This window comes from Branchiostoma lanceolatum, chromosome 3 (assembly GCF_035083965.1).
Source record: "Branchiostoma lanceolatum isolate klBraLanc5 chromosome 3, klBraLanc5.hap2, whole genome shotgun sequence".
Classification (NCBI taxonomy): Eukaryota; Metazoa; Chordata; class Leptocardii; order Amphioxiformes; family Branchiostomatidae; genus Branchiostoma; species Branchiostoma lanceolatum.
This window is the reverse complement of record NC_089724.1, coordinates 10,093,808-10,112,201: the sequence shown is the minus strand read 5'-3', so window position 1 is coordinate 10,112,201 and position 18,394 is coordinate 10,093,808. Positions and strand designations below refer to the sequence as shown.

At 44.2% G+C, this 18,394-nt stretch overlaps 3 protein-coding genes and 1 long non-coding RNA gene across 4 annotated transcripts; all 4 read left to right on the top strand.

The window, feature by feature from the left end:
- The first annotated feature begins 1,477 nt into the window (after positions 1–1,477).
- LOC136430136 (neurogenic locus notch homolog protein 1-like) lies at positions 1,478–7,512 on the top strand. The gene is made up of 10 exons (XM_066420457.1): positions 1,478–1,602; positions 2,500–2,883; positions 3,296–3,679; positions 3,994–4,101; positions 4,490–4,603; positions 4,973–5,200; positions 5,942–6,064; positions 6,303–6,422; positions 6,798–6,872; positions 7,247–7,512. Exons 1-10 carry the CDS (start codon positions 1,539–1,541, stop codon positions 7,357–7,359), a joined length of 1,713 nt encoding a protein of 570 aa, XP_066276554.1. The 5' UTR covers positions 1,478–1,538; the 3' UTR covers positions 7,360–7,512.
- A 1,111-nt stretch (positions 7,513–8,623) lies between these two features.
- Positions 8,624–13,471, top strand: LOC136429385 (uncharacterized). Its single transcript, XM_066419216.1, has 9 exons — positions 8,624–8,780; positions 9,277–9,663; positions 10,184–10,567; positions 10,875–10,982; positions 11,468–11,581; positions 11,997–12,230; positions 12,583–12,705; positions 13,272–13,391; positions 13,467–13,471. Exons 1-9 carry the CDS (start codon positions 8,723–8,725, stop codon positions 13,469–13,471), a joined length of 1,533 nt encoding a protein of 510 aa, XP_066275313.1. The 5' UTR covers positions 8,624–8,722.
- Positions 13,472–13,488: 17 nt separating this feature from the next.
- Positions 13,489–14,367, top strand: LOC136429268 (uncharacterized). Its single transcript, XR_010754725.1, has 2 exons — positions 13,489–13,703; positions 14,064–14,367. It is a non-coding gene; the product is annotated as an uncharacterized lncRNA (long non-coding RNA).
- Positions 14,368–15,481: 1,114 nt separating this feature from the next.
- Positions 15,482–18,363, top strand: LOC136430133 (delta-like protein 4). The gene is made up of 6 exons (XM_066420454.1): positions 15,482–15,647; positions 16,037–16,432; positions 16,779–16,877; positions 17,462–17,581; positions 17,803–17,889; positions 18,085–18,363. The coding sequence occupies exons 1-6, from the start codon at positions 15,590–15,592 to the stop codon at positions 18,189–18,191; spliced, it is 867 nt and encodes a 288-aa protein (XP_066276551.1). The 5' UTR covers positions 15,482–15,589; the 3' UTR covers positions 18,192–18,363.
- The last annotated feature ends 31 nt before the right edge of the window (positions 18,364–18,394 follow it).

Sequence of the window (18,394 nt, the reverse complement as noted above, 5' to 3'; positions counted from 1 at the left end):
CTTGTATTCCCGAACAAACAATAAAAGCCGAGTTGAAGAGGTACCCTACTTCTCTGAGTGGCCGTTTTAGAAAAACATAACATATCCAGCTGGTGGTATCGTCTGATTTTTATCTACTACAGTCAAACCTGTATTAGCGGTCACCTTTGCATAGCGGCCACCTGCCCATAGTGGTCACTTTTGTCGGTCCCTTCGATTTTTCCCATTGACATAAGCATTAAGAATTTGGCTATAGCGGTCACCTGTCCAACGCGGTCGCGGCCACACGATTTTCGGTCCCGCGGGTCTGGAAACACTGCCGATAACGGTCCCGGCGCATGGTCGCCGCAAGATTCGGGAACCTTCTTTCAAATCTCGGCAGAAAAAAAATTGTCATTATAGCTGCAGTGTTACCCATGAAAATGTTGTGCATGGTTTTATTTTGCTCCTGGTGTGGGTTTTGAATTTCCAAAACCGCTAAAGACGCCAGAAATTTGCAGACAAACAGAGCCTCTTGCGCGTGGTCCTAGCGGGACGCTTTGTTTACTTGGGTTACTTCACTAGTAGTACCATGGGCGAGCAGTTTGTTAAAAAAATACAGATGCCTTTTATCCTCTAAGAAAAGGTTATTAAGTCATCCATTCTTTGTATATTCTGTTCTCTTTATTCAAAGAACTTCTTTGACGAAATAAGTTTACATTTTGTACTATCTAATGTAGAGTAAAATCATAACTCACACATTGCAGCTGCACCCACATTACAGTAGACTATCCCATGACCCTTTGACCTCACAGGAGCCATCTTGCAGCTGTTTTTTGTTTTGTTTTTTTTTCTCCCGGCAAGGAATCCGACCCAAACAGGCTGATTTTACCGTGAAATTCCGCAATTATTTGCTGATAAATGATGTCGCCGCGCAATTGAAAATGACACGGTTGTCTTCGGCAACATTTTGGTCGCATGTGCTCCGGGATTGGGGGCGGATCGATGGATCGACTTGGACTTTATAAATTGCTTGTGGAAAAATCCGGACCTACCGAAAGCAGTCATCTTGAGCCGAGCATCGGGTCGTCTTGTGGAAGTGGTCGGTAGACCAAGTTTGATTACATGTATGTGAACAAGGAGGTTTTATGATGTGAATAAATGTTTCTCAGTGGGTACAGAAAACATGTGCCACTTATTGCTCGTGAAATCAACCGTTTCTATAGAGCGGCCACCTGTCCATAACGGTCGATTTTGGCCAGTCCCTTGAGTGACCGCTATAGGCAGGTTTGACTGTACTGTCTTTGTTTGTTTGTTTGTTTGTTTGTTTGTTTGCTTGTTTGTTTGTTTTATCAGCACGTAACGAAAGAGTGAATGATGCTATTCTTCGCTAGCTTAGACCTTTGTGTCCGAAAATGTATGAGAGGGATCTCGTTACGGTACGATGCCCAGCCACAAAAATAGCACCTCTGTCTGTGAGTCAGCTGTACGCTTCTCACGACCTTGTCACGGGGTATGTACCGCAGCGTTTGTAATAGCCTTACACACATTACGTAGTCTGGACCCGACGGGCAGCAAAGATGTGGAGTCTCGTCCTGTTAACGTTTGTCGCTGCTCTCAGCGCGTGGCCGGCTTTTTCACAAGGTGGGTACAGTGCTAATGTCATTATCAGAACAGTTACTAAGAATCTAGAAAATACATAACACACTTTACGTGTTGCCTACGCTTTGAAAAGTGCACAACTCCTGTCATGTCACAGAATTGAACTGAGATGACTTTATTAGCTCTTTGAATAGTAACAATCACCTAGGTATGTGTTTCATGCAAATTGCAATATTCCTTTTCACAGATAAAGAACAACAGACAACTCTGTTCTGATCATGACTGAAGTAACCCATTACGAGTTCCATATACAATCATTGTGATAAACCAGCCTAAGGGTAGCATAAATGGTTAATAGAACGAACTATGATATATTTTACATGATGCGTTGTACCCCTTTCCACTATAGACGGCGATTGCTGAGCTACCGTAAAACAACCAAAATTGGACGTGTGTGGTCCTTGATGTTATAGTTAGAATATGGTGTACGATGTTAAAGTATGATCTAAAAAAATGGAATTCATTGAGTTTTTGGGTGCTCAGTTGTCGCAGCGCGGTCCCAGCCTCTTGTGGAAGAGGGTGTAAGGAACATTAGAGTTTACCTGAAAAGTTAGGAGCGAGTGGTTTGTAACATACTAACGTCTGTAGTAGGAGTTTTGTCAAATTGTGCTTAATGTGTATTTAGTGTTACTATTCTAAGATCAAAGGTTTTGAATTGTGTCTCGACGTTGTTTGTTTAATGTTGACTATTACTATCCTAAGAATATATTAATAATCACTTAACAGATATGTACCAATGTGCTGTTTAGATCTATGGTATGATTCGAATAATGTTATGAAGGGCGACATAATCATGCCATACAAACAATAGAAGCCGTCCTGTCACTTTCTCATTTTTCCATGTTTCCCTTATTTTTCATTTGTTTATTTCATAATCAGGTGAACAGGAATATCTCACCACCCTTGAAGGATGGGACCTATTTAAGGTTCGTGCTTCAGGGCCGATGACCAATGCCAATGTCAAGGCCACGTGCGAGGCCGAGGGGTTGTGGCACCCATGCTACTACACGGGCCACGGGACGTGTACCGGCGTCTGGACGTCAGAATGCGTCACGTTGGACGGCTCCAATGGCGGAAGCTGTCGTACCCTGAGCGTTCTGTCCAACTCGCTGTGTGGGACCGCGGATGCACACGACTGCAAGGCTCTAGATGACACCTTTGTGTACCAGCCAGGCTCCCAGGGCGCGTACGGAGTCGACTACGACACGGGCCACTGGGGCATGGAGGGGGCCAATCACACCGACAAGTACGCTCTGTGTGCAGGTGAGGATATTTGAGTTTCCTTTGATGTAAACGTAAACTTATTTGATATCAAATTACCAATAATGATGTAATCTGTATCTCTGTTATATTTTATCTGACCCTTACCTCTTCCCTCATGACCTCAATGAAAATCGACCTGCATGCCTATTTGAGCTTCTCATTGATAAACAAAGGTTCAAACAATAACGCTACGCAGATGACAAGCGTACTCCTACACTTCGATGTTGTGTAGTTTTTATTTTCCAATTTCAAATTATATTGGTGGATCTTCAACATGGAATGATCACACCCACTACCCAACTCCTTATATATTTCGATGTACATATTTATCAACAATATCAAAAGTAGTAGTAAGCATGGAATACAGTTGTATATCATTAACATTGTTCAATGTCTTCTTTTCATCTACAAGGTCAACAGGAGTACCTGACCACCTGGGATACACTGCCTTTTTACAAAGTTCGTGTGAAAGGTTCGATGACTAACGCTAACCTACAGGCCACCTGCGAGTTAGCGGGGATGGACTACCCCTGCTACGGTACAGGCCTGGGTACGTGTACCTCCCACTGGTCAGCCGACTGTGTCAGCTTCGGCCTCACCTCCAGCACCTGCCAGAACACCCTGGCGTTCCTCTCCTCTCGCCTGTGTGACATCGCGTACGCGTACCGCTGTCCGGCTCTGCACAACACGTATGTCAAATATCCCGCCGCTTATCGTGATAGTGCCTACGGCGTGGTTCAGAACGGGTTCGATTCGAGCGGATACAGGAAGAACGACATGTACGCCTTGTGTACAGGTTAGTCGCGACTCTGGATGAGTGGTCATTCCGAACAGCTTAAATGATTTTCGCTAAAATTGTCGAGCATTCACGTATTCAGTGATATTCTGTGGTTGTGGCTAACTGATGAAGTATTTAGTATTCTCTGAACAGTAGTTCGTTTTACTCCCACCCATTGCTTCCAAGTAAAAAACTTTAATGTGCCTATTTAGCTGGAAATCAAATTTCCCTGATAGATTGATAACTTGTACTTGAAGAAGTCAACATTGTATCGGTAAGTGGCTTTCTCTAACTTGGTGTGACAAAATGACAAAGTTGGTGTGATTTTTCAGCCCGGCACTGCGGAATCTCCCCATGTGTTCACGGGACCTGTGCGCAAGGCCTGAAGAACTACACCTGTCTGTGTGACGCCGGGTGGAGTGGACCCCACTGTGATACATGTGAGTGAACAGTCTCTCCAGCCTATCTATGGCCAGGTTTACACACACATTGTTGAGTCGACTTGGAGTCGAGCCAGGACTGTGCAAGGAGAACCCGAGACACTGAAGTATCGTTTTCTAGTAGAAAAAATCCAGCCCAAAGCTCCTCACACACAGCCTCTAGTCGACTCTCAAAACTTGTGTGTAAATCGAGCATATAGCCGGTAGATTCACGCGGCGCGGTAGTAGCTGGTTATATTGCTGTGAACGACCTGTCACACTTATAATATTTGTACATCTATCTACTACAGGCCGATCGTAGAATAGCTTAGATGATTTTCTTCCACCTTCAAGCTAACTACGTCAAGGCTGTTATCATAGTTTTCTGAGTAGTTTACTTTTTCCCCAGTGACTGACAGCTGTAGCAGTAATCCGTGTTTATCCGGGGGAACCTGTGTGGATGAGGAGAGTGGCTACAGCTGCACCTGTCCTCCACAAACAACCGGAAACAGCTGTGAAACAGGTAGTCTCTCTACGTATACTCTTTCTTATCTTCCAAATGTCACATTTTACAGGTATTGGAATAAGGGTTACAGGAGGGAAGTTTCCTGTAAAGCTCAGCATTGCCCATATTTCTTTACATATACAGTCAGTGTAAAAACTGATGGACATTCATTGTAAGAATCGCCTCAAGGAACTTCGTTTAACCTCTTTTTATTACATTTCGTGAATCCATCAAGTTGGAACCAAATTTCATTTCCCCCTTTGTTTTTTTGTCAGTAACTACGAAAACTAACATATCACACTGGGATTTAGATATCTAGATGTTTGTGAGGATCTACTTTAGGTATATTCATGCTTGTTTCTTGCATTTAATTTCTGTCCACTGCAGTGCTCCATACCGACAAGTGCTACTGGATCTCTGCTGACCTTCTGCCCAACCAGGAGGCCTCTATGGCGTGCCTGAACATGGAAGGTCATCTGGCCAAAGTCAACGAACCCGTTGACCAACAGGTGCTCGCCAGCTATCTGGACGACGGACGGAACGTCTCGTACTGGACATCGAACAAGATCTCGCCCATGTCTCTGTGCACATGCGCGGATGGAACACCCCTTTCCGGTAAGGACATGTTGATTTGATTGTAAGGATGACATCCGCGCGCATCAAATGTCGTCCGTTACCACACACACACAAAAGAACCATACTGGTGATTGTACAAAGAAGCTACAGAATGAGCAAATACATGCCGTAAATTGCCAAAATATATTTCGGAGAATGGATGCTAATGGTGTAGAATGCCAAAGTCAAAGAAGAAGATGTGAAAGAACGAAAATGAAGAATCGATTATTCGGTATGCCATACTCTGTGTGTTTAGTCATATGTTCAACCTTCCTGACCACGTAGATTTCATAATGGAGGTAGCTTTTTATTGCAAAGCTTTTTTTTTTATTCGCATGCATTTATTAAAGGTTCCCAGAGGATGTCATCCATATAATCAAATTAACAATGGCCTAATGACATATTACTTTTGACTTCCATGCAATATTAGTGTTATATGTTCAAGTTAGACCATAACGCACTACTTTTCTCATCAGGCATAACGGTCACCTTAGTAGCTTTTTCTCACAACTGATACTGTACTAGTATTATCTAATGAAGCACATAGAGACAGTTTTTGGTGTATCATTAACCAATTGGCATCTTACAAATGTCGCGAGTACAGTCAAACCTGTATAAGCAGTCACCTTTGCATAGCGGCCATTTTGTCGGTCCCTTGGATTGTTCCCATTGACCTAAACATTAAGCATTAAAAATTAGTCTGTATTGTGATTATTTCGTTTTCTGAATCATGCGTTGTAGTGACGTCATCCTGGATGTACTCGACTGCGGACCTGGACATGTGCGTGTTGCTTGATAGTGACGTAGGCTACACGGGAACCTACCAGGCATGCGCAGAGGAGCACAACTACGTCTGCCAGTCAGGTAAGTCTGATTAACAGTGCCTTTAACGTTGCCTTTAACTAATCAGATTGTCTACTTTCAGGGATAAACAAATAATGGGATTAAGAAAACACATAACAGTACTTGTACCTATTCCATGTACAGCTTACTACACTGATGTATAAAGATATAAAGATATAAAGCAAATATTTTAGAGCGTATCGCAAATGATGTTGATAAAATCGCCGGTGCTAAATGTTTCTCTTCTGTTGTTCTTTAGAGGCTGTGACATGCCGAATCAACGAGTGCCAAAATGGAGGGAACTGCTCCTCTTGTTTTGGTGATTCAACTGTCTTCTGCGACTGTCGTAAAGGATTCACCGGTACCTTCTGTGAGACAGGTAACACGTTCTTCCTTACACACACACCCCCATGAACAGTTAAACTTACATTCAGTTTTCAATCTTTTGTAGCAAACAAAATCTATTGTCCGATCCTTCTGCTGGAATGATCTTTAGATTGAGAAATGCTTCATCATGGTTTTTGCATTTCATCTATCGTAGGCTGTCATGTGTTTCATTTTCATTTCATTTGATATTCTTTATTCATCCAGGGGGGACATGTCGCCATCTTAGCGATTTCCAATGTGCTCTGGGGTTGTTAACTCTTGACTCTTGATCCTTGCAAACAGAATTTCTTTCTTTGTAAACTAATTGGAGTAGTCGCCTACACAGGCGATCTGTATTCAATATCAACATTTCCTATCGTACTCACAGTTGACTGGTGCGACCCTAATCCATGTCCGTTGGACTGGGCCTGTGTGAACCAAAATGGCGGGATTTACTGTGCAGGTACGTTTTTTTGCCAGTTACCGGCTTTCGAAATTCTGTATAAGAGCTTCCATGTGTAAACCAAAGTCCTCTTTCTCTGATATCCTTTGATATGCCTGCATGTATGATGAATCAATGGCTTGTTGAGAGTAGTCAGTGCCACAAGTGTTTTCATCCCGTACATACACATGATACTATGTCAGTATTGGTAAAGAGTTATTTTAGTAGATTCAGTATGGTGGCCAATGCTGGATAAGTTGTACGCCCTGGAGGCTGGTCCGTCTAGTCGACATTGAAAGAGATTTCCATTTCATCTTTGACCAAACATGACTATTCATTAAAGACAAAGCACGACATTGGCATGTCATCTAATACATTTTTGTCTTCCTCGGCAGTACCATCTGAAAAGAGGCTCACCAGTTCAGGTTTCTGCGGCGAGGCCTCTTGTGGACCGGGTCTCACGTGTAAGGAGAATGGCCCTGCTGGGTACTACTGTCTTAGTGACTAACATGTGATCATAACCTTCATCAGATTTATCTAAACGGCTTGCCCTCGGTACATGCAAATTACCAGATAAAACCCAGGAAGCTTATGTCTTATTAACGGCTGTTATTTGTCATGGAAGAAGACCAAAATGAATAAAAAAGGTTTGTGGAAAATACCGGCTTCTTTGATTGTTTTATTGTGGCTCGAAAAGAGGTCGAGAAGGGAGAAAAGAAGTATGTTGTGTTCAGATTTGTCATAGATTGGTTGCCATCAATTTCACTCACACGCTCTCCCAGCTTTCTGACAATAACTTGTACATTTCACCCAGGTATGAATGTTCTGCTTTGTTTGCATTAGCTTCTTTTTTTTAAAACTTTTTTTCACCAGCCATGAGAAGACAGCCATCACCTAATATCTTGCTGACGAGGAGAAGTTGGTCAAAAGTGAACATTTCTTTTGAGCCACAAGGCTATGAGAATCACACAGCTGAGCAACCGGGAGAATGGTGGTAAACAACAGGAGGAGATGCGACCCCTCTGCCGTTCCTGGTTCAATCTTAGGTCCATGAAGTTTTAGTGGTGTTGTCATGTTTGGGTTGTCTGTTCTTGCTGCAATACATACAGTAGTTAACATCTACCACATCTCGGGCGGTACCTTCAACAGAAATTCTAACAGTTAGAATGAGAGTTAATCTGAGATGGAGAATTGCATTATAGAACCAACTGTTATCCGACTCTAAGACTGGACTCATTGGAATTTTCGACTGGAACGCTCAGTCCTCTTTGATCAGATAACTTTAAGAGGACTGAGCGATTCAGCCGAAAATTCTGGCTAGTCCGTTTTTTTTGGTTGAATAACAGTTTTATTGCTCCATAACAGTTAGACAGATTATATGAAGTTACTGATTGTTCAAGGTATACAGGTGGACGGATGTAGGGTCGTGACCCTTTAGATAAAATACACACATTCATGTTTATCTAGCGCTTCAAGTACTGCCATTGCGTACATGTCCTGTTATGTGCTAACTTTGCAGTACAGTGGCCATTCATTTTTATATAAAGCTTATGTTACGAGGAAACCACGTTTTTCGGCACCTAGTAAAAAGAGATTTGCCTTCAAAGTTTTTATCTGGTTTAGTAGCTTTAAGGTTGCACTCGTATGATGGACGCGTATTGTTCATACAAAGATATACCAGGGTTAGTACACAATATTACAGATGACCTGATTACCAGTGACGCTGTTCCATAAATATAACACCCATCCCCCAGTCATGTGTGTGGTTCCCATGGCCTAGGGACGAGGTATAGGAGTAAACATACACATACGGACGGATTACCGTACACGACACCATAGAAAGTCGGACTCTAACCTGACCGGCGGCAAGGATGGCAGGGCTTCTTCTTTTTGTGGCGGTTTGCGTCGCGTGGACGGGCTCTTCCACAGGTGGGTATGCTATATTCGAAAAGATCGAACAAAAGACAAGATCCAACATATTCATAAAGCTTTGAATTGTAGAGAGAATGTACTCTCATCATGTTTTGGGTGGATTGAATATGATAAAAGAATTCGAAATAAAGGTATAGACAGGCAGGTAAATAGCCTTTTTTGAGGCTGTAGGGGCAGTGGGCTGTCATCCACTGTGTCTAGTGCGCGATATTGGAAGGCGGAGCCCACCCCTCTTCATCGCCGCCTTTTACCTCCACAACCGAAGTCAGGTACGCATTTTCACACTTGAGTGGAGTGAGAAAAGTCGTGTTAAGTGCCTTTCCCCAGTGCACAACATCGGTGGCATGTCGTGGGATTCGAGCCCAGGACGTCTGGGTTCTGGGCCAAACAGCCTAACCGTTACGTCAACACGACGCCACTAAAGGTTCCTGGGACCATTTATTTTTAAAAATGTGACTAGATACTAAATTATGATTTTTCTAAAATCTGACAGGCCAGCAAGAGTATCTGGCCACTATTGGCGAGTGGGACTTCCACAAAGTGCCCACTGTCGGCCCCATGACGAACGCCAACGTCAAGGCCGCGTGCGAGGAGGCGGGGATGTGGAGCCCCTGCTCCTACACCGGCCACGGGGCGTGCAGCCACGGCAGGGCGGACTGTGTGGCGTTTGACGGCGGCAGCGCGAGCTGTCGTACCCTGAACGCGATCTCGGACCTGCTGTGTGGGACCGTCGAGGCCCACACCTGCGAACCGCTCGACGACACCTTCGTGTACTCCCCCGGCTGGCAGACTGACGACAGCGCCTTCGGCCTTGACTACGACACTGGCCACTGGGGAATGACAGGGGCAAACTACACCGACAAGTACGCTCTGTGTGCAAGTAAGGATGACTGGTTATTCATACAAACATACGAAATATACGCTTATGTGATGCAATAGCGTAACGTTAGTGGCATACATGTAACCATTTACAAAGCGTCAAGTTGAAGGAATTTTGTATATGTTTCACCAGCAATGCCTACGATATTGGGTAACATGCAGAATATTTCTTGCATGATATCAAGGAAATGTCTATGACTATGATACAACAGATGTTTTTTCTGCAAAGAACAGAATTCACAATTTTGGTAAGAACCATTACTAATATGTGGAAGATTGCGTTGATTGATGTGTTACATACCGGTTATGCTAGGGTCACATTTTAAAGCGGGGCCCGACCGGGTAGCTTGCGTGAACGAAAAATACGATATAAAAGAAAACACAAAACGGAAAAATTCTCCTTACCATGATTGCGTTGATTGATATGTTAGATGTTGTTTTGCCGGTGTTACGCGGAAGGGTGGCTATGCCGACACTCTCGGAAAGTTCTAGAATCTAAGTTGTATTTTCCTCTTTACAAGGCCATCAGGAGTACCTGACAACCTGGGACGGGTGGGCCTTTTTTAAAATCCGTGTGTTAGGCACGATGATGAATGCCAACATCCAGGCCACGTGTGAGCGGGTAGGGATGAGCTACCCCTGCTGGTACACAGGCCACGACCCGTGTCATCACACATACTACTACAGCGACAACTGCATCAAGTTCGACCACGCCGGAGTCAACTGTAAAACTACAACATCTCTCGCCAACAAGCTGTGTGGGACCACGTCAGATTATACCTGTCAGGCCCTGAACTACACGTTTGTGTACTACCCCCGGCACGCCTACAGCCACGGGATCAGGTACAACTACGGCGGCCAACTGAACGGAGACGACTACAACGACATGTACGCCCTGTGTGCGGGTAAGGATTTCCCTGAATCAAATTTTCATCAACATAATCAACACAGAATACTTCTATTTTGCTATCATCTAAAACCTATAAAACCATAGCGTTTATTATACACAATGCTCGAATGCCTGGTATATTGCTTACAATAAATAATTCATAATACCTGCCAATTTGAGCATATTCACAAACATACATCGAATACTTTTCGTCGTAGCTGCTTGGTTCACCGTTGGCAATGAAGATAAGTAACCTTTGCAGCTGCTTGTTGACAGGTAGAAAACAGAATGACACTCTTAATTAAAATTGACACCTTTCACAGCTCGGCAGTGCCAGATCTCCCCATGTGATCATGGGACCTGTGTACACGGACTGAAGAACTACACATGTCTGTGTGACGAGGACTGGACGGGGGAACACTGTGATAAAGGTTGGTATATTTTCACAAGTTATCATAAACCATTACAAGTTATGTTTAGGTCCCAATCGGAAAAATTGGCCCTGCCTGGTAGTTCAGGGCTGTTTGGGGGCATTTTCGGGGGTGACTCCTACGGCTGTCGGGCTATCTTTGGGCCCGGCCGGGACCCCGAATCATTTTAATTTGGACACAAAATCAACGCGGGACCGGGTAACAAATGGACGCCGTGAGTTAACTAACGATCGATGACTGAGGGACCGTACAGCGACCGAAATCGGATTTGTGTGACCCTTGGGTTCATAACTGGAATATGGCGCATGGTTCTTTTTCTATGGAATAAGTCGAGCAAGCTGTCAATTTTTGTCGTTCAGCGGTCGCAGCGCGGTCGCAGCCCCCAGTAAAAAGGCAGTGTAAGATACACTGAACGACCCCTCGTCTGTATTTCTTGGATGACCTGGATGTTGTAAAAGTGTTTCTTCATGTCTGATTCCCTATAGTGATTGACAGCTGTGCCAGCAACCCGTGTGTGTCAGGAGGGACGTGCACCGACGAGGTGGGCGGCTACAGTTGTACCTGTCATCCCCACACCACGGGAAAGAACTGTGAAACAGGTATGCTTTTCATAATACTTACTAATAATAGATACATGTTAGAGACTAGAGAACATCTTAATGCAATACAGAGGACTTCACACAGTGGACAAAGTGACCACAATGTTAGCCCACCGATAATGACTTACATAGCAACAAAGCTCTGTCTCTATGTCACCCACTGACTGAACATGCCGTTTACAGCAAAAGGCCAGATGGAATGTATTGTTTCGGCAAAGAAAGAAAACACATGGCAGTGTGCAGTTTAACAAAATCCGTTCATTAGGCTGTCAGTAACGGCATGTGGGACATGATTCCGCCTTTAAAGAGCAGCTATCATCAGTTGAAATGGTAAAACACCTCATATGCATGTAATGTAATACATGTACACTAAATACAGCCATTCACCATCTTGCTTTGTCTCTGTCCCCTGCAGTACTGCACATAGACAAGTGCTACCACTTCTCCAACGACAGTCTGCCCTACCAGGAGGCGTCCGCGGCCTGTAACAGCATGGGCGGTCACCTGGCAGACATCAAGGACAGCGGTGACCAGCAGCTGCTCGCCAGCTACATACAGCTGGGGTATGACGTCTCCACCTGGACCTCCACCAGCACCAGCGTCTCTCCGTTCGGACTGTGTGACTGTACAGATAATACTCCTTTGTCGGGTAACCACGTGTTTGTTTTCTCTTCTACCATACCAATCAGCAATACCTCATTTGAGCCATGTTTGTATTTGAGCTACGTAGACAAAGAGAGAAAAGCAAAATGGTGAAAGCACAACAAATTTTGGAATAAAGCCTGGTCCAATAAAAATATATGCAGTAGTTCCTCTTACTCATTGACATGTACAATTCCAGGGTTGAGTCATCCTCGCTCTAGAGGAACCTTTTTTTGCCCATGTAGGGATGTCGTTGTCGGTTAGACTAACGTTAACAGACAAAGGCTACTTACTGCAGCGCGCCTGGCTGTTGATGTTACGAATGTCAAAGATGCTCACTGTTTATTGACCATATATAGCGACTATTCCCTGGATGCAGAGGAGTGCCAAGATTGACATCTGTGTGCTGCTGGACAGCTCCGTGGGGTACATGGGAACCTACCAGTCATGTAACGAGCAACACCAGTACGTCTGCGAAACTAGTGAGTACATAATACTCAATGCTTCCTGTGTAATGCTTTGATGCCAATTGCGCCGGTGCCCGCAGGGGGTGTAGTCCCGGCAGGGTCCCGAAGCTACAAATTTGTCCCGGTGGGCTTCCGGGTACGGATGGGGGGGGGGGGGAAGCTCCCGATGCTCGCACGATTAGCTCATCGCGTCTATTTGTTACTGGGTCCCGCGTTGAATTTAAGTCCGAGTCAAAGTCACCGCGCGCGGTGCCCGGCCAGGCCTAGAAATAGCCCGGCAGTCGCAGGGTGTCCCACGAGGCCACGTAGGGGGTCAGGCCCGAAAGTGCAAAAAGAAATCCCGTGAACTACCCGGTGGGGCCCCTTTTCCCATTTGGGACCGAAGCAAAAGGACATGCTGGTTCAAGACACAAGTCCAGTCATGTACATGATTTCTGACACCATACATGTTTCAGCCATTGATAAGACAACATATTGTCTTATTATTGGACGTGGATTTAAGTGAACATCTCACCTTGTGCGTTACTGCAGAACTATAGCCTATAATTGTACATTTACTTGGGCCTTATTACATTTTCCAGATGTGACGTCATGTCAGCCGAACGTGTGTCAGAACGGCGGAATCTGCAGCTCGTGTTTTGACGGTTCCAGCATCTTCTGTACCTGTCCGCAAGGGTACACGGGAACCTACTGTGAAAAAGGCAAGAGTGTTTTTATTTCATCAACTCCCAAGTCTATACATTGTCTAGCTGTTATCTTTATTTTAAATCAGTCAGTATAACAATGTATGAAGTATGTTGGAACAGACGTACTGTGTAGATATTAGATTTTATACCACGGATTACATTTAATCAGCTTATCTATTCTACTAATAGCAAGGTTGCCTTCTAGAAATAGGATGCTGTCTCACTATTCATATCTTGTATCTTGCATTCCAGTCAACCTGTGCGACCCGAACCCCTGTCCGTTTGACTGGGCCTGCACGAGCCAAGATGGCGGTATCCACTGTGCAGGTAGGGAACATTCCGTTGCGTTGTCTTTCTTTGATTATCTACCTGAAAAATGAATTTGTAGTTTTGGATGTGTCTCTCTATGTCGAATGTCTCTTTTGGGCCTCCTGCTATGTGACCTTGTTACTGCATCTGAACTTCCGTTTTGTCTATCGTTTGACCTGGACGTGCTATGGTGTTGATTTTTTACGTGTTCTTTATTCAACATTTACCTATCTTTCCTGTCTTGACCAGATATATCGGCTGTTACTACTCTGCCTATATGCAGTTTCATCAGTTTTTCTAAGTAATGAAATTAAATCTAAGTGGTGCAAATAATCTGTACAGAATTATTAAATTGTTCGTTCTCACGTATTCTTGCAGTGCCATCTGCGACAAGGGCCATCAGCTCTGGCTTCTGCACAGCGTCCTCCTGCGGTCCCGGTTGGAACTGCAGGGAAGATGGCCCAGCTGGGTACTCCTGCGTCCGTGGCTGATATGATATTATCATTCATCATCACAGAATTTCACCTCCAGCAAACAAAGCAACGTCCTTGACATATCGTACCTTGAGCAGCTTGAAACCATGATTTAACAACGCAAATCCTGATACAAAACGCAGCAATGTAACACAGAAGCACCATTCCTGTTTGGCGGTTGAAGAATAAAAGAGACAAAACTCAGAGAACCTCTTTGATACTCATTTACTTAAATCTTAGATACGCATTAACCTTAAGGGATGTCACAGGCCAAAGAACAGCAATTCAATGTGTCTTACATTAAAGTAATTTGATACTGAGAGACTACATTAAACTACAATAGATCAAGCAGTCTATAATGCAATAGGCTTGTGAAAAGACGGTAACTCACCCATACCTCTACACACATCAGTGGGACATTATCATTTACAACTGGAATTGAAGGTAATGTTACATAGCAAACTGAGCAATGAAATCTATCATCGATATTATCTTAAAATATCAATGTACCAATAAACCCTCATGGAACAATGAATGATATCTATTGAACCCATACATCTCGATAATGGAAAGCAACGTCCCAACCTTCTCTTCTATGTAGCCGTGCACAACTTAAGCTTACGCCCTCTTAAGCCCCCCTCTCACTGGACCCGCGGCACGCTGGCGGCGTCGCTGCGGCCGATCGAATTGACAAAGCACTCAACGAATTTCATCGACAAAAAACAAATCTTTCTAAGCTTTGTGTGTTTTGTTGTCTTTTTGGTCATATTTGTACGTTTTGAATGATATTCCCATTATAAAGTCAAGGGTAACACAAATCCAGTTTAGGACGCAGCAACGCCGCCAGCGTGCCGCGGGTCCAGTGAGAGGGGGGGGCTTTACACTTGAAGCTGCGACTGCACTGTGACAGCGGCGCGGAGCGACCAAAGATTTGGCATATAGCTCAACGAATTTCATAGACAAAGAAGGATTCTTTTTATGTTTTTGTGTGTTTTGTCGTATTTTGAATCATACGTTTACATCTTGCATCATATTCCAATCATAAAATCAAGGGTCACACAAATCAAATTTTGGTCGTAGTACGGTCGCTCAGCGATCGCCGTCTGAAATGGGGGCCTGCGCCGCCACTCTACGAAGTAATGATCAAGTTTCAATCGATGCGAACTCAACTAAATTCGTCTCTATGCGGAATATCAAACGTCTGTTATCAAGACTGTAGAATATTGCCAACAGGGTCATTTCTATAAATACGAACTATCAAAGAAGGACGTCCTCTGCCCTCTGTGACCCACACCAGCTCTACGTCAGAAAGAGCCTTCCATCTCAAGTGTCTAGCCGGTAGGGCAGCTGTGGGGTTCCCATGGATGACAGACGTGACTTTGTATTTTTAGAAAGTTACAGAAGGTAGTCTGGTCTAAACTGGCGAGGAGGATGGCGAAGATCCTGTTGTTTATTACTTGTATGATCGAGGCCGTGGCCTTGTCACAAGGTAGGTACTACATGAATATTGTCACGCGTCGGAAAAGATTGAAAGGGACCGCGAGGGCGTCAAAACTTTGCAAGTTAACTGAGGCTGCCATCGATAACACTACTACAGAACTGTAAAACCTTTACTCTTTATGATTTGGGAACATAGCTTTACAATGCTCGGACCTTAAAACTGTTTCTGTATATCTGAAGAACTGTTCATTTCATTGGAAAGGACGTATAGGAACATAGCTGAAAGGCAATAATGTCCACAGTCTGTGCTATATACGTCCGCTAAAAGTTCTGCAGAAAGATCAACCGACAATTACTGTTCCTAACAGGTGGCAATCTACCCCATATTATTCTGTCCAAATAGCGTTATTCTGAAAATTTCGTGTGTTTCCTCACAAGGCCAGCAGTATGTGGTCAGTCAAGGCGATCTGGCTTTTTATAGAATTCGCGCGACAGGCGCGATGACCAATACCAACGTCAAGGCCACGTGTGAGGCTGCGGGGATGAGCTTCCCCTGCTACTACTCCAACGACGCGTGTCAGTCAGGCGTCCACTGGACCTCCGTCTGCGTCAGTTACAACGCCGTGGATGGCGAGTGTCGCACTCCGTTCGTCCTCGCGAACGCGCTGTGTGGAGCCTCACCTGACCACGGAGCCAGCTGCCGGCCACTGGATGACATCTTTGTGTACTACCCGTACCGTGCCTATGGCGACAGTGCGTGGGGTACTGACTACGACACCACCACGTATGGACTGAACGGGGAAAACTTCAACGACAAGTTCGCCCTGTGTACAGGTAGCTGCACCGCCAATCCCTCACAAAATGTCGACACACGACTTAGGTCGGTGGTAGGAAAAAATCAATAACTAAAGCAAATAACCATTTCAGTAAGTTGTATGGATACCGCTATATACATTGATACTGTGGGCAGTGATAGAATATTTCTGTTCTTAAGTAACGTTCATCTATCAATTTTGTCGAATTGTGCATACAAAGAACAACAGGTTTACCATTATCTGTTCCATCATGGACCAATGCCTTCGGCGTTCTGCAGTGAATCAAATGACAGTCTAGCGCACACGTTAGAAAGTGGGTCAATTTACAAGACTGTAAAGTCTCTGTTTCTGGTCTTTCTCGACAGATTTTGACAACTGTGCGAGCAGTCCTTGCCAGCCAGGCGGGACGTGCGAGGACCGTCTGTACGGCTACAGTTGTCACTACAGCAACTACGATGAAACATGTGAGAAACTACTTTACACTGCGGTATTCGTCATAATACAATTCTTGTCCAATTAAACTGGTGGCTGCGCAAGATGATGGTTACTGAGCCATGTACTGGTGACCGTTTCTACATCCGCTTCATTGCTTCTATTTTGTTTCTGGGATATTGTTGTTTGATTTTACCTTCTACCGTACAAAAAGACTAGATATGTTTCACAAATTCGCCCAGTCAAATTTAAAAAAATCATTCTAAAAAGCTCTGTTCTTAATCTTGATAACAATAATTGTGAGGTTTTATTAGTCTCTACCAGACTAACTACGCCGGCTATAGGGAGAATATTTGCCAGGTTTTCACTTGGATGGCAGATTTACGGACCCTCTCTCCGTAGCCGACTCTTAGCATACTATATTCACTCTATTTGGGCAATTTCTACTATTTTTCCAGCCATCCGCGGGGCCTGGTAGAGGCTAAGGTTTTATCCCAACAGTTAGCATTTGTAAAATTGTCATATTTGTTATTGTCATATTTGGTGAATAATCGTAATGCTCATTTCATGGAAATTAAGATATCTAACAAATGGATTTATCCAACCGCTTTCGCAGTCATTGACGTTTGCGAATCGGATCCTTGTCAAAATGGCGGGACCTGTCACTCGCATAATCAAGGCCAGATCTTCCACTGTGTCTGTCCCTACGGCTTTGTGGGGCATGTATGTGAAACTGGTAAGTGGGCTAACATGTCTATCTGACATTCAATTTATCTCATTGTCTGAAATTGACTTCTCTCTTGTTTGATTGTTCGTTTTATTTCTATTTTCTAGTTCACTGCAACTAAGCCTCCTGAACCTTCAACTATCCCCGTAGTTCAGAATCAGAACAACTTAAGATTATTGCTTAATTTAGAAAAGCTGTTTTGAGTGACCAGTGGGCTTCTGTTCTCCCAGTATTTGACCCCTGCGATCCGAACCCGTGCCCGTTTGACTGGCCCTGCATCGCCGCCTTCACGTACTGGCCAGCAGCTCACTGTAACGGTAAGGTGATGACTTCTGCACATTCATCCAAAAACGAATTTTGACGTAACTTTTTGCTGATAGATACTGTCTCTTGCAAAGTAGTATCATTGAAATATTTACATGAAGGGTCAGTGTAGAGCAAGGACAAAGGTGATACTAACTTTCGCAGTCATAATTTGTACCACTGACCTTACGTTACATGTTCCACTACAGTACCTACTGCGCAAAGAAAGAGCTCTTACTGTGGTGATTTCCCTTGCGGTGCTGGTTGGAACTGCAGAGAGGATGGCCCGACCGGGTTTTCCTGCATCCGTGGCTGATACGGGGACAACCTAGGGCAACGCAGGCTCCGGGTGGTTTCCAGTCAATAAGAAAAATTAAACATGCTTTGGCCACCACATAAGTGACCATCAGTCTATTCACCCTCAATGCCTGTCATCTCCCTGTACGAATAAAAAAGAGCAAAATCAAATAAAATTGAATTGATACTTATCACGCTTTCCCTTTCTTGATATGCTGTGTC

What these genes read in the sequence shown, in the direction of transcription:
- LOC136429385 (XM_066419216.1), top strand. Translation starts at nt 8,723, where the DNA reads ATGGCAGGGCTTCTTCTTTTTGTGGCGGTTTGCGTCGCGTGGACGGGC. An exon ending in GTGGACGGGCTCTTCCACAG is followed by an intron (nt 8,781 to 9,276) that starts GTGGGTATGCTA and finishes AAAATCTGACAG; the next exon opens with GCCAGCAAGAGTATCTGGCC. An exon ending in GGGAAAGAACTGTGAAACAG is followed by an intron (nt 11,582 to 11,996) that starts GTATGCTTTTCA and finishes TGTCCCCTGCAG; the next exon opens with TACTGCACATAGACAAGTGC.
- LOC136430136 (XM_066420457.1), top strand. Translation starts at nt 1,539, where the DNA reads ATGTGGAGTCTCGTCCTGTTAACGTTTGTCGCTGCTCTCAGCGCGTGG. An exon ending in GTGGCCGGCTTTTTCACAAG is followed by an intron (nt 1,603 to 2,499) that starts GTGGGTACAGTG and finishes TTTCATAATCAG; the next exon opens with GTGAACAGGAATATCTCACC. An exon ending in CGGTACCTTCTGTGAGACAG is followed by an intron (nt 6,423 to 6,797) that starts GTAACACGTTCT and finishes TCGTACTCACAG; the next exon opens with TTGACTGGTGCGACCCTAAT.
- LOC136430133 (XM_066420454.1), top strand. Translation starts at nt 15,590, where the DNA reads ATGGCGAAGATCCTGTTGTTTATTACTTGTATGATCGAGGCCGTGGCC. An exon ending in CAAGTTCGCCCTGTGTACAG is followed by an intron (nt 16,433 to 16,778) that starts GTAGCTGCACCG and finishes CTTTCTCGACAG; the next exon opens with ATTTTGACAACTGTGCGAGC. An exon ending in GCCAGCAGCTCACTGTAACG is followed by an intron (nt 17,890 to 18,084) that starts GTAAGGTGATGA and finishes GTTCCACTACAG; the next exon opens with TACCTACTGCGCAAAGAAAG.